The sequence below is a fragment of the Microtus oregoni genome, unplaced genomic scaffold (genome assembly GCF_018167655.1).
Source record: "Microtus oregoni isolate MIOR12 unplaced genomic scaffold, Mior012 000007F_ref0000211, whole genome shotgun sequence".
In the NCBI taxonomy this organism is placed as follows: Eukaryota; Metazoa; Chordata; class Mammalia; order Rodentia; family Cricetidae; genus Microtus; species Microtus oregoni.
In genome coordinates this window covers 13412788-13433215 of record NW_024543066.1, presented here as the reverse complement: position 1 = coordinate 13433215, position 20428 = coordinate 13412788, and the positions used below count along the sequence as shown (strand labels likewise).

At 48.5% G+C, this 20428-nt stretch overlaps 1 protein-coding gene across 1 annotated transcript in view; it reads left to right on the top strand.

Moving 5' to 3' along the window:
• Sh3rf3 (SH3 domain containing ring finger 3) overlaps nucleotides 1-20428 on the top strand; it is a 260865-nt gene that overhangs the window by 231800 nt on the left and 8637 nt on the right. Inside the window, exon 8 of the mRNA XM_041656365.1 lies at nucleotides 2197-2516. Within this exon, the coding sequence (XP_041512299.1) occupies nucleotides 2197-2516 (320 nt within the window). The remainder of the gene's footprint in view (nucleotides 1-2196; nucleotides 2517-20428) is intronic.

Below are 20428 nucleotides of genomic sequence, written 5' to 3'. Positions count from 1 at the left end.
TCCCTGAGACTTGGAGGTCTTGTTAATTCTTGAGTAAATAAAATAATACAAAAGCAAGCTTCCCTGCATCCCTCAAGGACAGAAGATTTCAATTCAGAAGAAACTGCTCCACAAAGAAGAGCCACAGAACTAGCTGGAAGACCCAGGGAGGGCATGGGATCCCAAGACAACAGATGGGATGAGGAGGGAAACTAGCTCATAAAAGGTAACCAAGAAATGAAGAAATCAGACAGAGAGAGTCAGGAAGGGGCCAGGGGAGGGTCTTCCAAAGCAAGGAATAAAATCCACCAAAGAAGGGGAAGAAAAAGCAGGACCTGTGGGGGAGAGAAATGAAGAAAGGCATCCCGTTTTAAATTTGAGAAAAGAAAACTTTTGGGTAGCACAAACTGTGGGGTGTATGTATTTCACACTGGCTTTCTACAAAGGAAAATGCCAAGATAAGAGGACAGAGATGGACAGGTTGAAAGAGCAGCCTCAGCTAGAGGTGGAATGGGGTTGCTCATGATGGGGCTTTCGAGATAGAAGCATCAAAAGCACAGTCACAGAGAATATCCCAGGCCTGGATGAGTTCCAGGGTGATTCCAGGAACCAGGGACAGATCAGGGAGCTGAGTGGGGAGGACCAGTGTTAGTGAGACCATGGCATCATCAAAGTGCAAACCATAGACCAAAGACCAGAGCATGTGTTCTCTACCAGCTTCTTCTGCTGGCTTGCAACTTCAAAGACAATGTAGATGCTTTGGCATTGCTAGCTAACAGGATCACTGGTGAGTCAGAATCTAGGCAGCCTGCGCAGTGAGCCATGCCTGTGTCGTTGGACATTTTTTCCTTCTCTCATGATTAATTTCTGTGAAATGATTAGTGATGCTTCAACAGGGAGCTCTCTCTTCTCAAGTAATCACTCATTCATTAAAAACTGTATTAAGTATCTTCTACATGCCTGGCGCCATTCCACGGATGCGGAATGCATTATATTAGCAAACTGAACAGCCCTGGTCTTCAGCTCCCTAAAGCTGAGCTGACAGGGCAGTGGGAGACAAGGAACAATTAATATGTGACAAATGAATGAGCTATATAGACTATTAAGTGGTGCTCAGGACCTATAGGAGGAGACAATTCAAAACTTCAGATGGTGGTCACACCACGCGTCTCCATTGACTGCCTGTGTCTTTCTAGAAGGCAGACAGAAGGCTGCATAGGATGCCCTGAGCAGCACTAAAGACGAGTTTCTGGGGTCCCAGGGCAATAGCTTTAGTTGGCTGCTGTCACTTCTTCTCAAAGACTGAAAGGTTGGAGTAAAGGAGGGTTCGGGCAGTAGGGCATAAGAGCCCACGGTCTTCACCAAGAGTCGCAGGGTGATGAACGACCCCAGTGCCTTCATTGACTTATATAAATACTGGGCCTTTCCCTCAAGATGTGAGGCACATTGTCCGAGATATCCAAATGCTAGGTTCCAACCCCTCTGAAACCTCAAATAATCGCTTTAAAGAAACCAGTACCTCAAGCCTTTTTCTATATTGCCTTGTATATTCATGATCACCTATAGCCTTAAGACACCATGGCAGACATCAGGAAGGACCAGCTTATAGCCAAAGGTCTGGACTAGAGTGTGGTATGGGAGAAGCCTCCCACCGCAGACACTGTTAAGATTGCCAAGTGTATTTTATACTCATGGCATATTTAGAACCTAAGGATATTGTTTGCATTGTATATTTGTCTCATATTTCTGAAGCCTGGAATAGTACAAATTTTGTTAGTAAAAATTAAGTACCATGTCAGGCGATGGCGGCACACACCTTTCATGCCAGTGCTTGGGAGGCAGAGGCAGGCGGATCTCTGTGAGTTCAAGGCCAGCCTGGTCTACAAGAGCTAGTTCCAGGACAGGCTCCAAAACTACAGTTTAGAAACCCTGTCTTGAAAAACTTTTTTAAAAATTATATAAAAAGTATGATAAAATCATAAGAAAATACTAGATTAATATGGCCTGGCATGTCGTGGGCACTTGGGATAAAGACTATCCTGAACCAGAGTAAAGAGTGTAATTTCAGGGTTGTTTGGCCTCAGTTTCTCCTCTGGCAATGGTAGGCAAATCTGGAGCATTCAGAACCCTCAGAGGTCAAAGGTCAGCCTGAGAGGCAAGCGCCCTGCAATCACATAGCCAAGTGCACACTAACCTTTCAATTCTACGTCTCTCCAGCTACCCATCCTTCAGCCCAGGCCTTGGATCGACCGACTGCCACCGTGTCGCCCCTGCGCACTCAGACTTCTCCATCCCGCCTGCCCGCCACCAGCCTCCGCCCCCGCTCCGTGGTGTCCCCGCAGCACAGCCAGCAGCCCCCCACGCAGATGTGTTCCTGGCCAGCCATTCCTTTTACATCAGCAGCATCGGCCATCACACCTCCCAACGTCAGTGCTGCCAACCTCGGCGGGGAGGTTGGAGGGACGCCCATCGCTGGCCTGTCCATACCCAGCCCCGTCAACACAGGGTACAAGCCAGACGACAAGAAAAATGAGAAGGTAAGTGGGCCATCCTGGGCCAACCCTGAGCCCGGAGCTGGCTGGTTACTGGGTTCCTCTCACACAGTTACCAGTGATGCTTTGGACGATTGAGGCTTCAGGATGTTCACCGAAGCCCTTCTATTGTATACGCTGGGCCTCTGGCAGGGATAAAAGCCAACCCAAGAAGGCAGTTCATTAGAGCAGACGCAGGCAAGCCTCAAGGTTCTGCCAGGGCCAACAATCCCGCGACAGTTTTTGTGTGAATCAGAAAGTGGCATCTCCCTCATCCATACACTGCAGTCCCTCCTATTAGAAGCTCATTGTAATACACCCATCTTGTCAGAACAAGGCTCTTCCTGCCATGTGCCAGGCTAAGACAGTGAAAGCTAAACAAATCTGTGGTATGAGCAGCACCCTGTCCCTTGGACATGTCGTCCGTGTACAGTTTGCAACCTGTTCAGCCATATGGGAAGGACTTGTTTCTTGAAAAAAAGAAAGCTGGGGGATAAAGGGAGGATGCCAACCTGCTAGTGGGTAAGGATGACATTTTCAGCTGTCTTCTTTTATGAAAGATTTGCGTCGATGAGCTGGTCCTGGTGGCCAGCAGCTAGGCGGCGAGCAGCCAGGATCAGACTCCACTTTTATATATCAGTGCTCTCCAGCTGAAATTGAAGCCACAAAACTAATGAAGAATCTTCTAGTAGCTGTAGCTTTAAGTAAAGTAAAATTGAAAGGTCGGATGCCTTATGATTGCATATGATCAAATGCACTATCCAGGGATATTCCGGCATGATCTAGCCTTGCTGCTGGGCTGGCTGAGGTTGTTTGCACAGTGTCTTCAGCAGTCGTCTTGATTTTCCCGTATTCTGTAGCTGGCTTTAGGATATTTCTGTATGAATTCAAACTCTGGGTTTTAGGGCGTTGGTCAGGCTTCCTAAACACCCTATATGTCACATGTTTGAGGTGAAAGTCAGTCCCCTTCAGCACTTTCCCAACCCTAATTTTCAGGTCCCATTATTCAGACCCCTCCCCCTCTGGAACCTAGGTCTACCACCACAACAATCCAAACCCTTCTCCGTGGGTGACACTCTCAGCTGCCTCTTTCACCATGGACTAGGTAGCAAGAGACTGGTCCTCTGCTGGTAAAACCAGAAGAGCATCCCCTCTGTGCCGTAAAACAGGGATGCTGTGTTTTAAGTCCATGAGTGTTGGAAAACCAACTCCATGTTTAATCTGCTCCCTTCCACATTGTTGCTCTTGTCCCGAGAATCAGCTGCTGTCTTCAGTAGGTACACAGAGATGGGGACACAGCCTTCTGTGCTCTGAGGACTGTTTTTGCAGAGATGCGATCCACCCACCTTGTGAGCTGCTGAGGACAAACCAGGGGAGATCTTGGACTTGTGTCGATGAACATTTCTAGCTCTGTGCCAAATCCCCCTGTGGAGTTTGTAAAACAGGTATGCTGCCTTCCACCAGCTAGCGCTGAGTGGCATCTGCATCTGTCATGCCAGCCTTCATGGGACTGTCACTCCTCACCAGGGCTCCTCTCAAGAATGCAGAGCTAAAGGAGCCAGCAGGGCTACTGGCCGCACACTGGTGTCACACAGCGAGCATTCTTCTACCAATCTGCTCTCTGTTCACTGTCCTCTCCATTAGGTACCACAGATAAGTCCAGGGGACACCAAAACATCTCCGTCCATGATGCCGCCTCCTTTGGCAGTACCCAGGATGGCGTCATCAATGACTTGCAGCAGCTCAAAAGGCAGACTGTGGTGTTTTGGTAGGCGATGCACTGGGCTGTGTGAAGCTAGGTGGGCGTGAGCTTTTGGCTCAGCGAACTCCAGGAGAAGAGCGTTTTGCTCACATGTACACATGTGTGCTTGGTGCCCTCCGAGTTCAAATGACAGTGTCAGGTGTCTATAACTGGTGGAAGAGAGGGTTGTAAGCTGCCATGTGGGTGCCGAGCATCAAACCCAGGTCCCCCCGCAAGATCAGGTGCTTTTAACTGCTGAGCCATCTCGCCAGCTCCCAATATGCACTTCTTTAGAGAACAGTTATTTGAAAAGAAATGCTAGGTCTTGCTCCAGGATTATAAAGGCCAGATATGCCCAAGGCTGCAAACGGCATCCCATCTTCACTGACCTTCAAGCGCCATTGACCCTCTGCTATGTGTGACCCATGTAGCAGAGCATCTGGCCTTACAGGATGGACCAGTGATACAGCCTTCTGTTCAAGGCCTTACTCAGAACCAGCGGAGTTGAGCCCGTTGATAAGCAGATGAGAATAATGCACCCGGGGACAGAATATGACACCTCCAGAATCAGTGGGGGCCTGATAGGTGGTGTGTGTATGAGACCAGATTCAGCAAATCATTTACTTTATATGGAAAGTCCTCGGAGGCTCATGAGTGCCATGTCCTTTCACAGCTTGGGTCCTGGAAGCCTGACTATGGGTGACAGTTGAAAGAAATGACAGGCATGTGGTATGGTCCCCGTAGGGTCATATATTTGAATGCTTAGTCACCAGGGAATGGCACTATTTGGAAGGAGTAGGATTAGGAGGTGTGGCCTTGGAAGAGGTGTGTGTCACTGGTGACTCTGAGGTTTCAAAAGCCCAAGCCAGGCGCAGTGTCAACTCTTCCTGTCTACGGACCAGGATGTTATCTCTCAGCTACTGGTCCAATACCACATGTGCCATCATGTTCTCTGCCACGGACGAAGCCTCCGAAACTGCAAGCAAGCTCCTAATCAAATGCTTTCTTTCCTAAGTGTTGCCTTGGCCATGGGGTCCCTTCCCAGCAAAAGAGCAGTGACTAAGACACAGGAACACAGAAAAGCAGGGATGGGGAGTTATGGAGAGCTCTCTCTGATGGAGAAGCCACAGCACCAGAAGTTCAGCGTGTTTATTCTACAGTTGAACAGTCAGGCGGGGTTATTACATAAAACTGAACAAGGAGGCACAGCCATGCTTAGCTTTTTTATATGGTTACTGGGGATCCAACTCAAGTTTCTCAGGTTTGCATAACAGACTAATCCATCTTCTCTACTTTTCGTTTAAAAAAAGCGTAAAATATCTTCGTGAATATACAGATTTTAGAGCCAGAGGAAAAGGGTAAGCATGATTTGCATATCTGTTTTAGAACCGATACATGAAACAGTATCTCTGCTTTGCTCTGTCCCTTCACTTCTCCTTCTAACACTGACATCTTGTAGGACTCAGGGAACCGTAACAAATTAAGGCACAAGGACCTGAAGTACCAGTGTCTTTCTCACGCAAACACTCTCACGCACTGTGGCTAGAATGGCCAGTCCCTTCCCCTTCTTCCAGGTTGCAGGCTCCCTCACCGGCTACCAACACCACTAGAGGCTATGGATGCAGGTGCAATGGAGGATTTCCCTCAAGTAGGCGATGTTATAGCCCAGAAGTGATGCATATCTTACTGGCTCTCACACTTCCCACAGTCTGTTGATCAAAGCTATGCCTGGCCCCACTGGATCCCAAAGGGACTGGGAAGTAGGTTTCCTGTCCCTGGGAAGCAGAAGGTCCATGATTACCTGACAGAACAGCAGAAGCAGAATTCACGGCAGGGTCTCCCGGTGGAGTTTCCTAACCCCCAATGACTGCCGCAGGGAATTTCCTTCTCAGTTAACAGTGGTGTCCTGGACCCACCTAGAAGTGTGTCATGTTCGAGGTATTTTCAGAGGGACGCCAGGGCCTAGGTCTGGTCTAGGAAGCCAACATGTTGCTAGGGAGAGAGGTCAACTTCAAGCCTCTTCTGGGACAAGCATTTAGCTCTGCACCTTTTAGCCCTTGCCATGCCTTTTCTCCACCCCAAGAGTTCACGCAGCGGCAGCGGCTGCAGTAGCTACATTCTACAACAAACACACACACACACACACACACACACACACACACACACACCCCACACAAATACATAGAAGGAGGTGGGCAGAGAGAGAAGGGGGAAGGGACATAGAAAAAGAGAGGAGAGAGGGGAGAGGGAGAGGGAGAGAGAGAGAGAGAGAGAGAGAGAGAGAGAGAGAGAGAGAGAGAGAGCGTTCTTTCTTCTCAGGACACCATCCCAGGATATTTCTGGTAGATAGGAATTGACCAGGATGCAGAGCCTAGATCCAACTGTATCAAACACAGGGCTGGTGTACTCTGAGCCCGGGATGCTTAGCATGAGGCTGGGTCCTCTGTGGCTACTTACTCCTTTGTTTTGGGATAGGAACCAGTTTCACAATGTCATGACCTAAGCAACATTTCTGAGTGGATCTGCCGCTGATGCTTTCCCAGAGGGCCTGACAGTGAGCAGTGCTGTGTACAATTCGAATGGTCTTCCTTCACCAAAACACAGAGCTTAGGCTGCCTAAAAACAATAGCATTTCCTCCATGAATGACCACTCAGCGGACCGTCAATGGGAGTGGGACCAGGATAGCTCGATCACATCACAGGGATAGCTCTGTGAGCTTCCCACTGATGAAAGGTAAATCCAATGGCACTGATGCAGACACAGAAACGCCTGGCCAGGATGCTGCTGACCAATAAACCAGCTGAAGGCCACACCTGTACGAAGCCCAAAGCCTACATTTCCCTCACACTTGAGAAGGCCAGGCCAGCTGCCTTCAGCACCCTGTGTGTGATGCTTAGAGTCAGTTTCCAGTATCAGGTCACTTCAGTTAATGCTTCTGTGCTGGGTCTGCACCTAGACACGTAGGGTGCTCAAAGCATGTTCCAGGATGTGTATGGGATACAGTGGGCCCGTAAGCAGATATGCATTATCCCGCTGTCTGAGGTTGTTCAGCGTGGACTACTTTGATAGCGGAGTTATATGAGAGGTTATGGCAGAGCCCATTTGACCAGTGATAAGCATAGGATTGTTGTGGTTAGTCTAGCAAAATGTACAGTTTTGACTATAAAGGTGTGTCCTGTCCCCTCTTGGTGGCAGGGCCATGCCAAACAGGCTGAGGACATTCTTCATCAAAAGATCTAGAGGTCTTGTCACTACAAGGCAAGGCATGGCTGTAGGAGGGCTCCTTTCCCTGTCGAGAGAGACGGGGTGGGAAGAAGGTGCAAGATCTGCAGTGTAAAGACATAACCTGAGCACCCACTGCCGGGCTCCCTGGCTCACACCCATTCCAGCCACCGTCCTATGACTGTGATGCCCACCAAAAGCAACTCACAGGAAACGTCTGACGTCTTCTGGTTACAGCCTCTCATTGTGGAAAATCAGGGCGGGAACTGATTGCCAACTCCCTCTCTAGCTCGCTTCTCTAAGTTACCAGGACAACCTGCCCAGGGATAGTGCTACCCAGAGTAGGCTGGACCTCTTATATCAACTAGTCATCAAGATAATCTCTTACCAATATACCCACAGACTGATCTAATAAAAACGGGTACTCAAAAGAGATTTTTTTTTTCCCCCCAGACGATTCAGGTGACAGTTAATACATACAAGGGCAGCATCCTGTCTTAAAGACTCATCGTCACTGATCATGGTGTGTTCTCCAGTGTGGTCCTCAGACTTCACCCTTTCCCTTACTGTATCCCAGAAGAGGCACTGCCCTCCGTAAGTGTGGCTGCACTTTGCCTCTCCGTTCATCATTTATCCATCACGTAGCACCTTCTTAGAGCAAGCCTAGCTCCATACTCTAAGCCCAGAGCTGTACAAGCTAGTCTAGCTAGGGCTGGCTCTGACCATGGATCCCAGAAGAGGACAGGCAGTTGGCTGAGATATGGCGCAATTCTGACAGTGCCATGCGCCGGGTGTCGGGAAACACCGCGCGGAGACCTAGTAATGTCTAGAACAGCCAAGGGGGAGGACTTGATAGCTAATGAACAGCCCTTAGAGAACTCATCCTGTCGTCCTCTCCATGAAGAGCTTCCTAAACTCCCTCCTGTTCTCCTTTGCTAAGACAGTTCTACAGCCGGAGTTCATGCCTCTGGTCCTCTGGGAGGCAGGAGCTGTGTGGATGATCCATCTGTTACTTGGACTTGGAAGGATGCCACATTCCCTCTGGTCCGTGCTGATGACTCACAACTCAGCCTCAGAAGCGTGGGGACCCATGAGCATCTGGATTCTGACAGCTTGGCTTCTTTTAATTCCCATCCTTCACTAATCGCTTTAATGTAATAATAACAACCACGTGTGACCCCACAGTGGTGACTTCTTTTTTTTTTTTTTTTTTTTTGGTTTTTCGAGACAGGGTTTCTCTGTAACTTTGGAGCCTGTCCTGGAACTAGCTCTGTAGACCAGGCTGGTCTCGAACTCACAGAGATCCGCCTACCTCTGCCTCCCGAGTGCTGGGATTAAAGGCGTGCTCCACCATCGCCCGGCCAGTGGTGACTTCTTAAAGAGATATTAAGAGCAGTTGCCAGTTAAGGATGAGTCAGACAATGTCAGAAAAGGGCAATAGTTCGGGGTGCCTGACGAGGGTCCAGCGCCACTCACTCTGTAGTTGACATCAGGGCTGTACCACAAGAGCCCTTTCTCACAGACACCTTGGTGGCCCTGCATCGAGTGTGTACTCTTTTTCCTGGAATCAGACTCCCTTGAGAAGCACACCGAGATAAGGAGAAAACTCACCTCATCCTTCAAAGCCAAAAAGCATGCCTGGCAATGCCTGGCATGCCGGGCACCAACAGTAAGTGCCAAGGGAAATAACAGCTTCGGTTTGTCACTGCTGCCTCAGGAATGCTGGCCCACGCACTGAGTCTGCTCTTTCCCCAGCTCGTACTAAATAAACCCACCTGCTGCTGCTGTTCTGCTTGGAACCAGTTTCCCTCTGTTTAAAAACACACAGGAGCTTGTTGCACCTGACCACATGATAGTGTGTACATGTATGTGGGCAGTACGAACTGGATTCCGTGGGTTTATAATAATTAATGGGAGGGTATTAAATTGGGAGGGAGGGGTGATGGGGAAGTGACCTTGGGAGAACTGAAGAATCCAGGGGAGGCAGGAATAGTCAAGATGTATTGTCTTGCATGTGTGCAATTTTCAATGATTACATGCCAAAATAATCTTTTTTAAAAAAATTTACTTGTTTTTATTTTATATGTGTGGGTGCTTTGCCTATAGAACGTTGCTGTACCTCCACTGTGAAAATTCACATTAACTCCACGTCTCCTGAGGAATTGTCACACTGGTCAAACACTGGCATGAAGGGCCAGGGCCTGGCTCACCTTGGATGACCTTGGTAGTGATTGGTTTGGGCAGTTCATCATTTTGTCAACTCTGCTCTTTTTCTTTAAGAGCCATAGTAGACCTATAAGAAAAACTTGAAGGGAATTTTATTGACAAATAGATGAAAATTCAATAATGAAAAAAAAAAGAGAAAAGCTTGTGGGGTAAAATTTAGCTTTTCCAAGTGTATTCATCTCGTTTAAATGAAACTGAATGCTCACTTAAATGTGCGTCCTGGAGATCCATTGTGTCACGTGGCCCCCAGGGCACATGCAATTACTGCACAGTGCATAAGGAGCTCTGCTAGGAGCTGTTGAGAATATGGCTGCCTAGGTATATAGAGGGGTGTGACCTCCATCCCCAGCAAAAAGAGAAAAAATTCCTCAGTGAGCAGATCTCATGGCAAGTGTTCTTACCAAAGTATAAAAGTTTTAGAAATCGATTATTAATGTGGTGAAGGCCAGAAAGGGCCTTGTGAGGTTTTGTTTTGTTTTTTCCTTCAACTTAAATTGTCTGAATTATGCAAGTCTTCTTTGCCCACAAAAGGCTGGACATTGACACCCCAAAGTAAGAGGTTCTCTGGATGCCCTTGGGTGCTGGCAAAGTGTCTGACAGGCTGAAGTGAAGAGCAAGGGAGTTGACAATTGTGGCATATTCTGAAGCTGAGACTCTGGGTACTAGGGAGGTACTCGATGCCCCAAAAGGTAGGGAACTTGATAATGCAGATGTGAAAGTGTCACTGGGTAACCCAAGTAGTGACACTAGGTGACGCTCACATGAAAATGGCATCAGACCGTTCGGAAAATTCTTAAATCGAGTCTAACACAAAATGCTGGGGCTTCGGGTTAATCTGCGCTTACATCCCAGACTCAGAAGTAAGGGTCTGGTACACTCTGGAGGGCACTTGCATTCTCCACAAGCCTGAAGAGATGAGATTCTGAATGACCCTGCATTTTGGGGAAACTGGAAGTGGTTGCTAAGTGTGTCACCCACCATTGGGAGGATAAGACTACCAGGGACTCCACCTTAGTGGAAGCTGAGCTGCTGGGCTGAAGGCAGGAAGATTTAGAGGAAGCAGTTGAAATGTTTGTGGTCTAAGGCCTTAAGGTATTTGCTTACTCCCATTGAGATAGTTCTAATTTCTCTCTCCACCCATCCCTCCCCCTTTCTGTTTCTCTTCCCTCTTTCCCTCTTGCCTCTCCTCTCTTCCTCTCTCTCTTGCACCAGGCTTAATGGTACAGGCCTTTGGTCCCAGGGCTTCGAATGCAGAGGCAACAGAGGCAGGCAGCTCTCTGAGTTTGAGGTCAGCCTGGTGTATACAGTAAGTTCCAGGACAGTCAGAGCTACACAATGAGACCCTGTCTCAAAAAATACCCCCCCCCCATCCTTCTACCTCGCTTCCCAATTATGCCTTAGGTTAAGATCAATCCTCTTAGCTTTTAGCCACACCATCAGTGTGAAATGCTATCTTGTCTACCTTGGTGACCCTGCTGTTCAGTTTGATTGTATTCAGTATCTAGAACCCACTGTTTTCAGTAAAACTCCACTGAATTCTTGTCATCTCTCCTTGCAGAATTCTCATTCATTATTTGGATGACTGCATGCCTTCAATTATACATGTTTCCAATATTTCTGTGGAAATACTTCCAGGAAAGTCTGTTGGGGGGGAGGGGGTACTTCTGTGTTGCCCGCCTGTGTTCGCTTACTGGAAATGCAGGGTGTACAAGAGAGGCTGGGGATGCAAAAGCTGATGGTAAGATAGTGAAATATTTGAACTCAGGCCAGTAGTTCCTAGAAGCTCGCCACGCAGGTCTACACCATGCAGGTCTACTTCCGAAAATCTCACCGGAAGTGTCATTGAAATCTGCTCCAGTCCTTTGCTATTCCTGTCACCCAACCCCTAACCTGTCACCTCACTGTGGCTTCTATAGGTCAGACTGTGGACAGAGTGTAGCTGGGCTTCATCACTCCAAAGTGTCTAGACTTCAACTAAGAGGCCTGAAGGGGTGTAGTGGTCAGGACCAGGCCGGGGGCCTCTATGGGCATACACTCCAATGTTGGGTAACCCATTCCTCCTGCTGGCTGGAGTCCCAGCTGCACCAGGTTAGAACTCCAGCCCGTGTCGTGACACCCCTGTTCCTAGAGCAGATGTGTGGCTACTGTGGACCCAGAGTCTGTCCCATGACTGTGTTTCCCCTGTGCTCTACCTCAGAGGCATACTAGCTAAGGGAGCACCACGGTCCTTCTGTAATGAGTTGGGCGACAGAATTGGGCCATATTTAGAAACTAGGGTGCAGCACATTTTCTTAGGTGTCCTCTTAGCTCTGTAATGTCGCCGTTTCCTTCCCTGTTGGGATTATTACAGTTCTCTTTGGTACAATGTTATTTAAACAGCATTTTCATACAACATATTTTGAACTTAGTCACTTGAGCTCCCCAACTCTTCCCATCCCTTCCCACCAGACACTGAGATTCCTTCTTTACTTCTCCTTGGCACATGGAGTCCAGTTGCTGTTGTCCAGTTAGTCTTGTGAACAGGGTCTGCTCTGAACTGTGTTCAGCCTCCTAGCAGTCACGTCATTAAAGAAGCCAACTATCCCTGTCTCTGTCTCTGCAGTTAAGGGTGGGATTTCGTGCCCACCTACTCCCACCCTCCACCTACCCCCACCCCGCCCTGGAATTTTATCTGCCTGGAGCTCCTTCAGGCCTTGTGTGTACTGTCACAACTGCTGTGACTTCATATGTGCCACGGCTTTGTTGTGTTTGGTAAACACTGTTTCCTCGATCCTGGCAAGGAACTTGAGCATTCCACCCCTTCTTTCTTGGAGACCCCTGAGCCTCTTGTGAAGATTATTATATGGACATCCCATTCAAGGCCGATCCCTTATTCTCTGCAAGCTGACCAGCTGGTGTTCAATGATTTGTTTTATTTTTTTTTTAATCAAGTATAAAACATGGAATCTGTTGCATCTGCCCCTTCCTGGGGAGCCTTGCTTCCAGCATCCCCTGGACTGAACAAGGCTGGCCTTGGTCACTGTTGTCCACCCCACAGAGCTCCACAATGCATCTCCTCACTTTTCAAATAAACTAACCATCTTCTTAATATGGGGGGAGGAGTGAATCACCTTGAGACTCTACTCCCAAGTCTGCCCTTCTGTGCTTGCCCAGACCCCTGATACCAACATGAGCGCTGATTAGACCCTGGCCTGAGAACCGCCCCCCCCCCCCCAAAGGACTTTCACATTCAAGTTCCTGGCAGACCTGTGATCACAGTGGAAGCAGACCCCAGGATGCTAGCTTCTGCTCCAGGTTCCGGAAGCAAGGCTGCTACCTTTGCCATGGCTCTGAGGAAAACACCGTGTCCTGGCTCTTCCTCTGGCCCAGAGTAGAAGTGATCATTTCCTATCTGGTGTAGTAAATGCCAAGTGTGAAGCAATGACTGGGTACCACCCACGCCACGTTTCCTGCGGAGGATGGAGCCTTATGTCCACATCGCCCTGGTGCCAAGACTCTGTGAAGTAACCGTACTGATGGTGGTGTGCACGTAGGTGAAGTGTGGCCTCTCCCAGGTATGCCCTGCTGCACATGTATGAAGTCCACTTGAGTGCCAAGATACCCTCCCAAGTCGTGTAAGTTCTTACAGTCTTTTCACAGGTGGTGGGACTGGGACTCAGAAGAGTTAGGTTCGTGTTTAAAGGCACCAAGGTAGCAAGTAGCAGAGTCCAACCAAGATGGCCCATGGACAGGGCCAAAGGTGACATGGCCATTAAATGTGAACACTGTGTCCCTGCTGAGGACTGGGGAGTGCTTTTCTCCTCTGGGTCAGGTCCTAAAGACATGACATGAATGTTATACAGCCAGGATCAGGGCTGTGATGTCAGTTCCGTCATGATCACTCACAGTCTCTTCACACTTGCCTGCAAAAAGCTCCCCGCGAGCCCAGGCAGCCTTCAGAGTTCATTAGAAAGACCAGTATCTCTGAGCCTTTGACTTTCAGAACCTAGCTTAACTTAAAGATCTGAATGTTTTGTGTGTTAGACGCCATTGGTCACTTCTGCTCCACCCAGAGCGGCTGATTGGTCATGCTAACAGGGCATCCATCAGTGTCACTCAAGGGCCCATGCTGAGACTCACAGACTAGTTTTTAGGCTGCCGTTCTCTTTTAAGGAATAGAGAGAGGACAGGAAGACTCGTGCCAGTAGTATAAGGACATAGAGATCTTTCTGGGAGATGAGTTTCAACCTTTCATCTTAGCCTCTCATCTGTCCCCGGACTCTCTGGCCACTCACCTGGGACCAGCGATGTTCTCACCTCTGGCTCTCTCTAGCTGGGGGTGTGTAGAAGGAGACTCACTGAAGCTTCTTTCTGTGGTCGTATTTGTGTGGCTTCTATATTAAGATCTAGAAGATCTTTAAAACCTACAGTTCATGTGAGACATTGGGATAGAGATATTCCTATCATAGGAGGGGGGAGGATGAGGAGCCAAGCCTGTGTCACAAAGCTTCATGTGAAGGGGCCTGAGAAACATGTCCAACCTGGTGCTGGAACCAGGGGATGACCATAAAGGAAAACGAGCAGCCATACGGGAAACTAGGAAGAAGTGGCACCCTGGTGGAGAGGTGACCCAAATGTCAGTGCCCTGGAGACACCCAGTCTTGGGGCCAGGAGCCCAACTGAGGGCTGTGCCTCTTGTCTCTCGTGTCTCAAGTTCCAGGCACCATCCTGTCACCATGCACCAAGTGTGCTGACAGCTGGAAGGCATGCTCGGTGCTTCCATCAATATCCCCAGTTTGAACAAGGCCTAGAAAGATCTATTTCTTGTAGCTGTTTCCTGCAGCATTCCTACCCACAGGCCAGGAGCTGGGATGTTTCTTCAGGTTTGGAGCTTCTGGGACATCCTTGGTCACTCATTCAGACTGTTTTCTTTCAAGGACTTAGAGAAGATTCTTGTCTCTAGAGGTGTCCAAAGGATCACAGAGAGCTGAATTTTGAGTTCTATTTATTCCATTCTTTTTTCAATGACTATAAGTGATAAATTTATTTTCAAACAATTCTTTGGTATACATACAATTTACCATTTATTAAAAGCAAGTGCAAACTTGCACGCTAATAAATATGCTTTTTTACTTTATTATTTTGTGTAAGGGTGTTCTGCTTGCATGTGTATCTGGCCAGAAGGGTGTGCTGGGTCCCACCTAGAGGTGGAGTCACGGACAGTTGTGAGCTGCTACAAGGTGCTGGGAGTTGAACCCAGTCCTCTAGAAGAACAGCAAGTGCTCTTAACTGTTGATCCATCTCTTCTACCCCTTGCTTGGTTTTTGTTGTTGTTATTGATGTTTTTATGTAAATTGGTAAACCGCGGCTGAATGTCTGAAGTATTGTAACAAAGCAGCGTCAACAGTTTTGAGAGCTGTTTCCACTGTTTGCTTCATTTCTGTGCCGACTAAACCAGACCCGCCGCAGCTAAGGGTATATGTTTCAGTGGTAGAGCGCTCGCCTCTCATGTGGGAGATTCCAGGTTCATTTCCTGGCTGGGATCATCTTTAATACAAACTTGATTGGATTAAGAAACGCTGAGGGAATCAGCGAAGCACTCCTCTGCCTATCCTGTAATCTCATTTGCAGATGGTTAAATGATGAGGTCTCTGACCTAATAAAAGGATTAATCCCTCACTAGTTGCCTCATGTGGTAGCCTCACTGGAGATGGTGGAAGGCCGGGGAGGCTCAGCTGGAGGAAGTAGGTCACTGGAGAGGCTAAGACGCTAGGTCACCCTGGCCCTTTCTGTGTTTTTCCATTCTCTGCTTCTGTCCAACAAGAAATAAAGGCCAGACACCCCCCACTCCCCATCCCTCCACCCCCCACGGCTCCTACTGCCATGATGCTCTGCCCAGGCAATGACGCACTCCATGTTTTGAACCAGGGGACCAAAATCAACTTTCTCCATCTGAGCTGTTTCTGCTCCACGTTTCAGTCACAGTTACTTAAAGTAAGACAACCAGAAGATACTAGAGCTACAGAAATTAAAACAAGCTAAGTGCACCACAGTTCCTCCCATCGGGATTGTGAAGATTAGGAGTGTTAGCAGAGGCACCAGATGCCTAAGGAAATGCTCTGGTGTGATCACTCACACCCAAGACACACCAGCTCCTGTCCTGAGAGTGGGCAGGGCTCTAGCCCTGTCCGCTGCCTGTCACGGGGTTCCTTGAGTCACGGAGCTTCCTCTCCATAGTACAGAGAAAGCCGCTCCATTGAGCGGTCTCAGGGTGGGCGGGAGGTGTTTCAGGTGCCATAAGGGTCGAGACTAAGCAGTTAAGTTGCTGTTTCACAGGTACTGGAAACCTGCTGAGAATGTGGGGTGGTCACTCTGTAACCACCTCAGAGCCTGTGGGCTGTGACCTGCAACAGTACGGCCTGCCTGTCACTGAATACCAGCTACTGTTAAAGGCCCAGGCGCTGAAATCAGGGTTCTCGTGATGATCATGAGACAGAGCCTCTTTAAGCTGATGTTAGGTCATTGAGACTGTTGCCCTCAGAAGGGGCTAGTGTGGGTTTTGGGGGACCCTGGCTAGCTCCCCAAAGTTTGAAAAATGCAACTTGGCCCCTAAAGTCTTTCAGGATTCCTGTCTCGCCATGTGCACCCTCGGTGATAATCAATCATGAAGCCCTGTCCAGGGGCAGGGGCAGAACTGATGGCCCCACCTGCCTCAGTCTCTAAACTGTGAGCTTAGTAAGTCTCTCTTCTTCATAAACTACTCAGCCTCGGGTGTTCTGTCATAGGAACAAACTGGATGCGGCCAGCCCAATCTTGAGATGTCATACACTGACTTCTGTAGGTCTCATGGCATGTCACTAGAGCCACAGGTAAAACTCCGACTCAACAAACCCTGAGGCAAATCCAGACTGCACAACTTCCCAGGTATCACTCTGTGCCTACTGCTCACTGTCTCCGCTCCTCCGTGCATCCTGTAGGGCTTCTTAGGTGAGCTACAGTAGACGACACGATGGGTAAAGAGGGCGCTAAGCAAACATGAGACTTATTTTATGTGTGAGTGTTTTGCCCAAATGTACCATCAGCATGCTATGAGAGTAGACCGGAAAAGTCTGGGATTGCAGGTACCGGGGACCCTCTGTGTGAGTGATTGGACCATACCTGTGTCCCCTGAAGAAGCAGCCAGCACTCTAACTGCTGAGCCATCTCTCTAGCACAGTTGTTCTTTGAAGGCCCCATACCTGCCTGCCATTTGTCCTCTCCACTCCCTAAGATGCCCAACACCCTGCAGCAGGCAGCGAGTCACAGCAAAGACTACACCGGGCAAAGCAAGAAAATGCCACAGCACAGCAAGCAGAGCTTCCAGCCGCAAGGGAAGCTGGAGAAGCTAGTTAGATTGTACCTGCTCGCTGCTGCCTCCTGCTCCCCACCATCTCCATAAACCAGGATTGTTCAGCTTCTGTCTCTTGCCAGGGCAAGAGTTTTGAATGTATATTTTAATGTTTAAAATTAAACATTAATTAATCCCGATAGCTCCCCATCCAACCTTTCTGTCTCTTCTAAAAAGCTTGTTAACTTCTGCCTCTCTATTCATTATGGAAACTATTTCTCTGCTCTCTCAGAAAGAGCGCTGCATATTTATACTGCTAGAAACCTTTTCTGCTCTTTTAGCAACTGTGTTTTCATGCACAACCCGAGCCATGCTCTTTCTCCATTAAACTTTTAGCAGGGCATAGCTTTTAATTACCCTTTTTCTCAAGCCCGTCTCCGACGGGAAGGTTTCCAGACATATAGTAATCATCACGGAGTTTTCAAGTGGAGCCTTGTGCCTTGGAGCCAGCCGCAGAGAAGATAAGGACACCATGTCCCCATCTGCCCCGTGTCTTGTCTGGAGGCTTCTTGGGGCCTCGGCTTTGTTTCTCGCAGTCACCTCCCTAAGCATTCGCATCTGCCCAGGTTTTCTGAGGTTGTTCCCACTGCTAATCAGGAAGAAGATATCTGTTCTCCCTTCTCTAAGCCAGACCTTCCTGCCCGCCTCTACCTAATGGCCCCTCAGATGGAGATGGCATCTGAGAGATACCTAACCCCCTTTCTAAATGAATTCCGCTTCTTCCCTTTCTGTCTGATGAGCCAATCAAACCGTTGAGTTTTCTCAGCAAACTCAGGATGGCAATAGGCATGAAGTCAGTCAGGGACTCCTCCCCTCCACATGGGCATAGACCACCTAGAGGTGACGCTGCTAGTTCTGTGTCCTCAGCCTGCAGTCCCCGTATCATCTTCCCTAAGCCATAAGCCGTCTGTGACCATCTCTGTCCCCATCATCTCTGTTATTGCTCAGCTCCTCAGCAGCATTGCCTTCCTTCCATCCGCACAACTTCACCTCCACCGTAGCATCTTGGTCAGCCTCTGAGGTGCCAGGTGTGCCAACCCCTTCCTTCTCACTAGAGGACACCAAGCCCCTTGGCAGGTACCCTCCAAATGCAAGCACCTGGTTTTTAAATCTGCTCTTTCCGCACCTTATGACCCTGGACCACACTACCTACTAGGCCTCCCTTTCATTACCTTCATGGCAGTCAGGCTCTCTGTCCCCCTTCTCCACCAGCTGCCCCTCATAGGGGACCAGCTCCTGCTCTGTAAGCTAACAGTAGAAATTCTCTCTGGCTCACACCTATCATCATCGTGCTCACAGGAGTGGGCTGCAAAATCCCCCCCTTTCGCATCTCTACTTTATGAAAAAGCATCACGTGTTCACGGCAGAAAGTCAATCGTACAGAACATATAACAAAAGTTGAAATACTGGACCAGCCTGCTTCCAGCCCTACCCACCCTGGGGTCCCATGGCAGCAGCCTGGAGACTTGTTCTCGAAGGTCGCCAAGGTCAAAACACAACCTGAGTACCTTTCACCCGAGACTACTCTGGGGTCTCACAGAGATGCCTTCGGATGCCCCTGGCAGGAAGAAGATGAGTGATTTGTGATTGGCACTGATAAGCTATCAGCATCAGCATCGCTGTTATTAGATTATATGATCATCACCTCGTAGCGGTGGCTTGTGACTCTGCAGATTGAGGCTATCCTGGGTTATCTAGATCTCGCTCCCTGTCGCTGTGGTAGGTTGGAGTCCCTGACTGACTCTGTGCCAACCCCTACCCTGAGTCTCGAATAACTCATCAGTTTGACTGACTCAGCAGACAGAGTGTGAAAGAAGCAAAAAGAGTTTAGAGAGGGGGTAAAGACATTTTCAGATACCTTCTCAATAGGTAGACCATCGGGGAGGGTTGTCTGCAGCTGCCTGCCTCCGGCAATGCTCATCGGACCCAGTGTTTGGTATGTACGCAGACAATCCAAGCTAAAATACTGTCACAAAAAATTCCTATGGTAAATCTGAGGGGTTACATGGGTTAGTAAAGGAAATCTTTTGGAGATGTAGCTAGTAGCAACATTTGCCTAGTGGATGCTAGTGAAGCTCCACCCCAGCAGGACCAAGCAGTGTATGTCAACATACAATACACACATACAGCATGTATTTATCAGACCAACATGCCGGCACTGCACCAAGAGGGTGACGGTGTGTCTGTGTATGTGTGTGTACACACGCATGCATGCATGCATATGTATTCATGCTAGGTATAGTGGTGAAGGCTGATAATTCCAGCTACTAAGGGGGATGAGGCGAGAGGATTTCAGGTTCTGGGATAGCCTGAGCTACATAGCAAAATGTCATCTCAAAAAATAAAGGAGCTAAATGAATGAATTTTGGTGAAATGCATAGTGTCCCTAAAAAGTTTAATATTTATTTTTAAACACCAAATCCTATCCCATGTGACAATTTCCTACCATTTGATTGGCCCGTCAGCAGTGAGTCGTTAAGCTTTAAGTCTGTGTGCTCTGGCTGCATTTTATACAGGGACAACACAAAACAAAGACATTAAGGCTTCGGTCTTAATCATAACCCAAAATAATATTTTACAATTTGTATGTCTTACAATGCAGTACCAATAAACATTAAAAATCTCCTGAAGTTCTTGAGATGGGATCTGGGGGCTCATGCATATTAGCCAAGTGTGTTACCCCCCCCACACACACACACACACTATATCCCTAGCCTCCACCCCAGCCTCTTAATATTGGAGTTCCAGGTGGTGATTTTTATATTTTTAATTTGTTATTTTATTTCATTTGTGCTGTGTTTTGTGCCAAGTGTCTCCCGTTCCCGTGGAGGCCAGAAAAGGGTTTCAGATCCCCTGGAACTGGAGTTACAGAGTCTTCATGCGGATGCTGGGGACTGAACTCAGGCCCACTGAGCCACCCCTCCAGCACAGGTGGTAACTAGATTAAGAGGGTATATGTGTCCAGGTTTGGGTATATGTGCACACTGAATATGGACAAGTGTGAGCATGTGTGCACAGTGTTTTCTCAAAAGCTCTCAATTCACCTCCCCCCCAAGACTCCGGAGTTGGTCCTCAACCTCCATAAATCTGCAAGCCTTCAATGCCACTCATGTCGCAGTGACCTCCCCAACCATAACATTGTTTTCCTTGTTACTTTGTAACTGTAAATTTGCTACTGTTAGGAATATGACTTAATATCTGATATGCAGGATGGTCTTAGGCAACCCACAGGTTGAGAACCGCTGCTGCTCTAGAGGGAGAGATGTTTTCATATGTACAGTGGGAGCTTCTGGCACACCTCCTGCTGAAGGCCCCAGCCTGGCCCAGTCCATTACCCTCCAGCCCTTTGCCCTGGCCAGAGC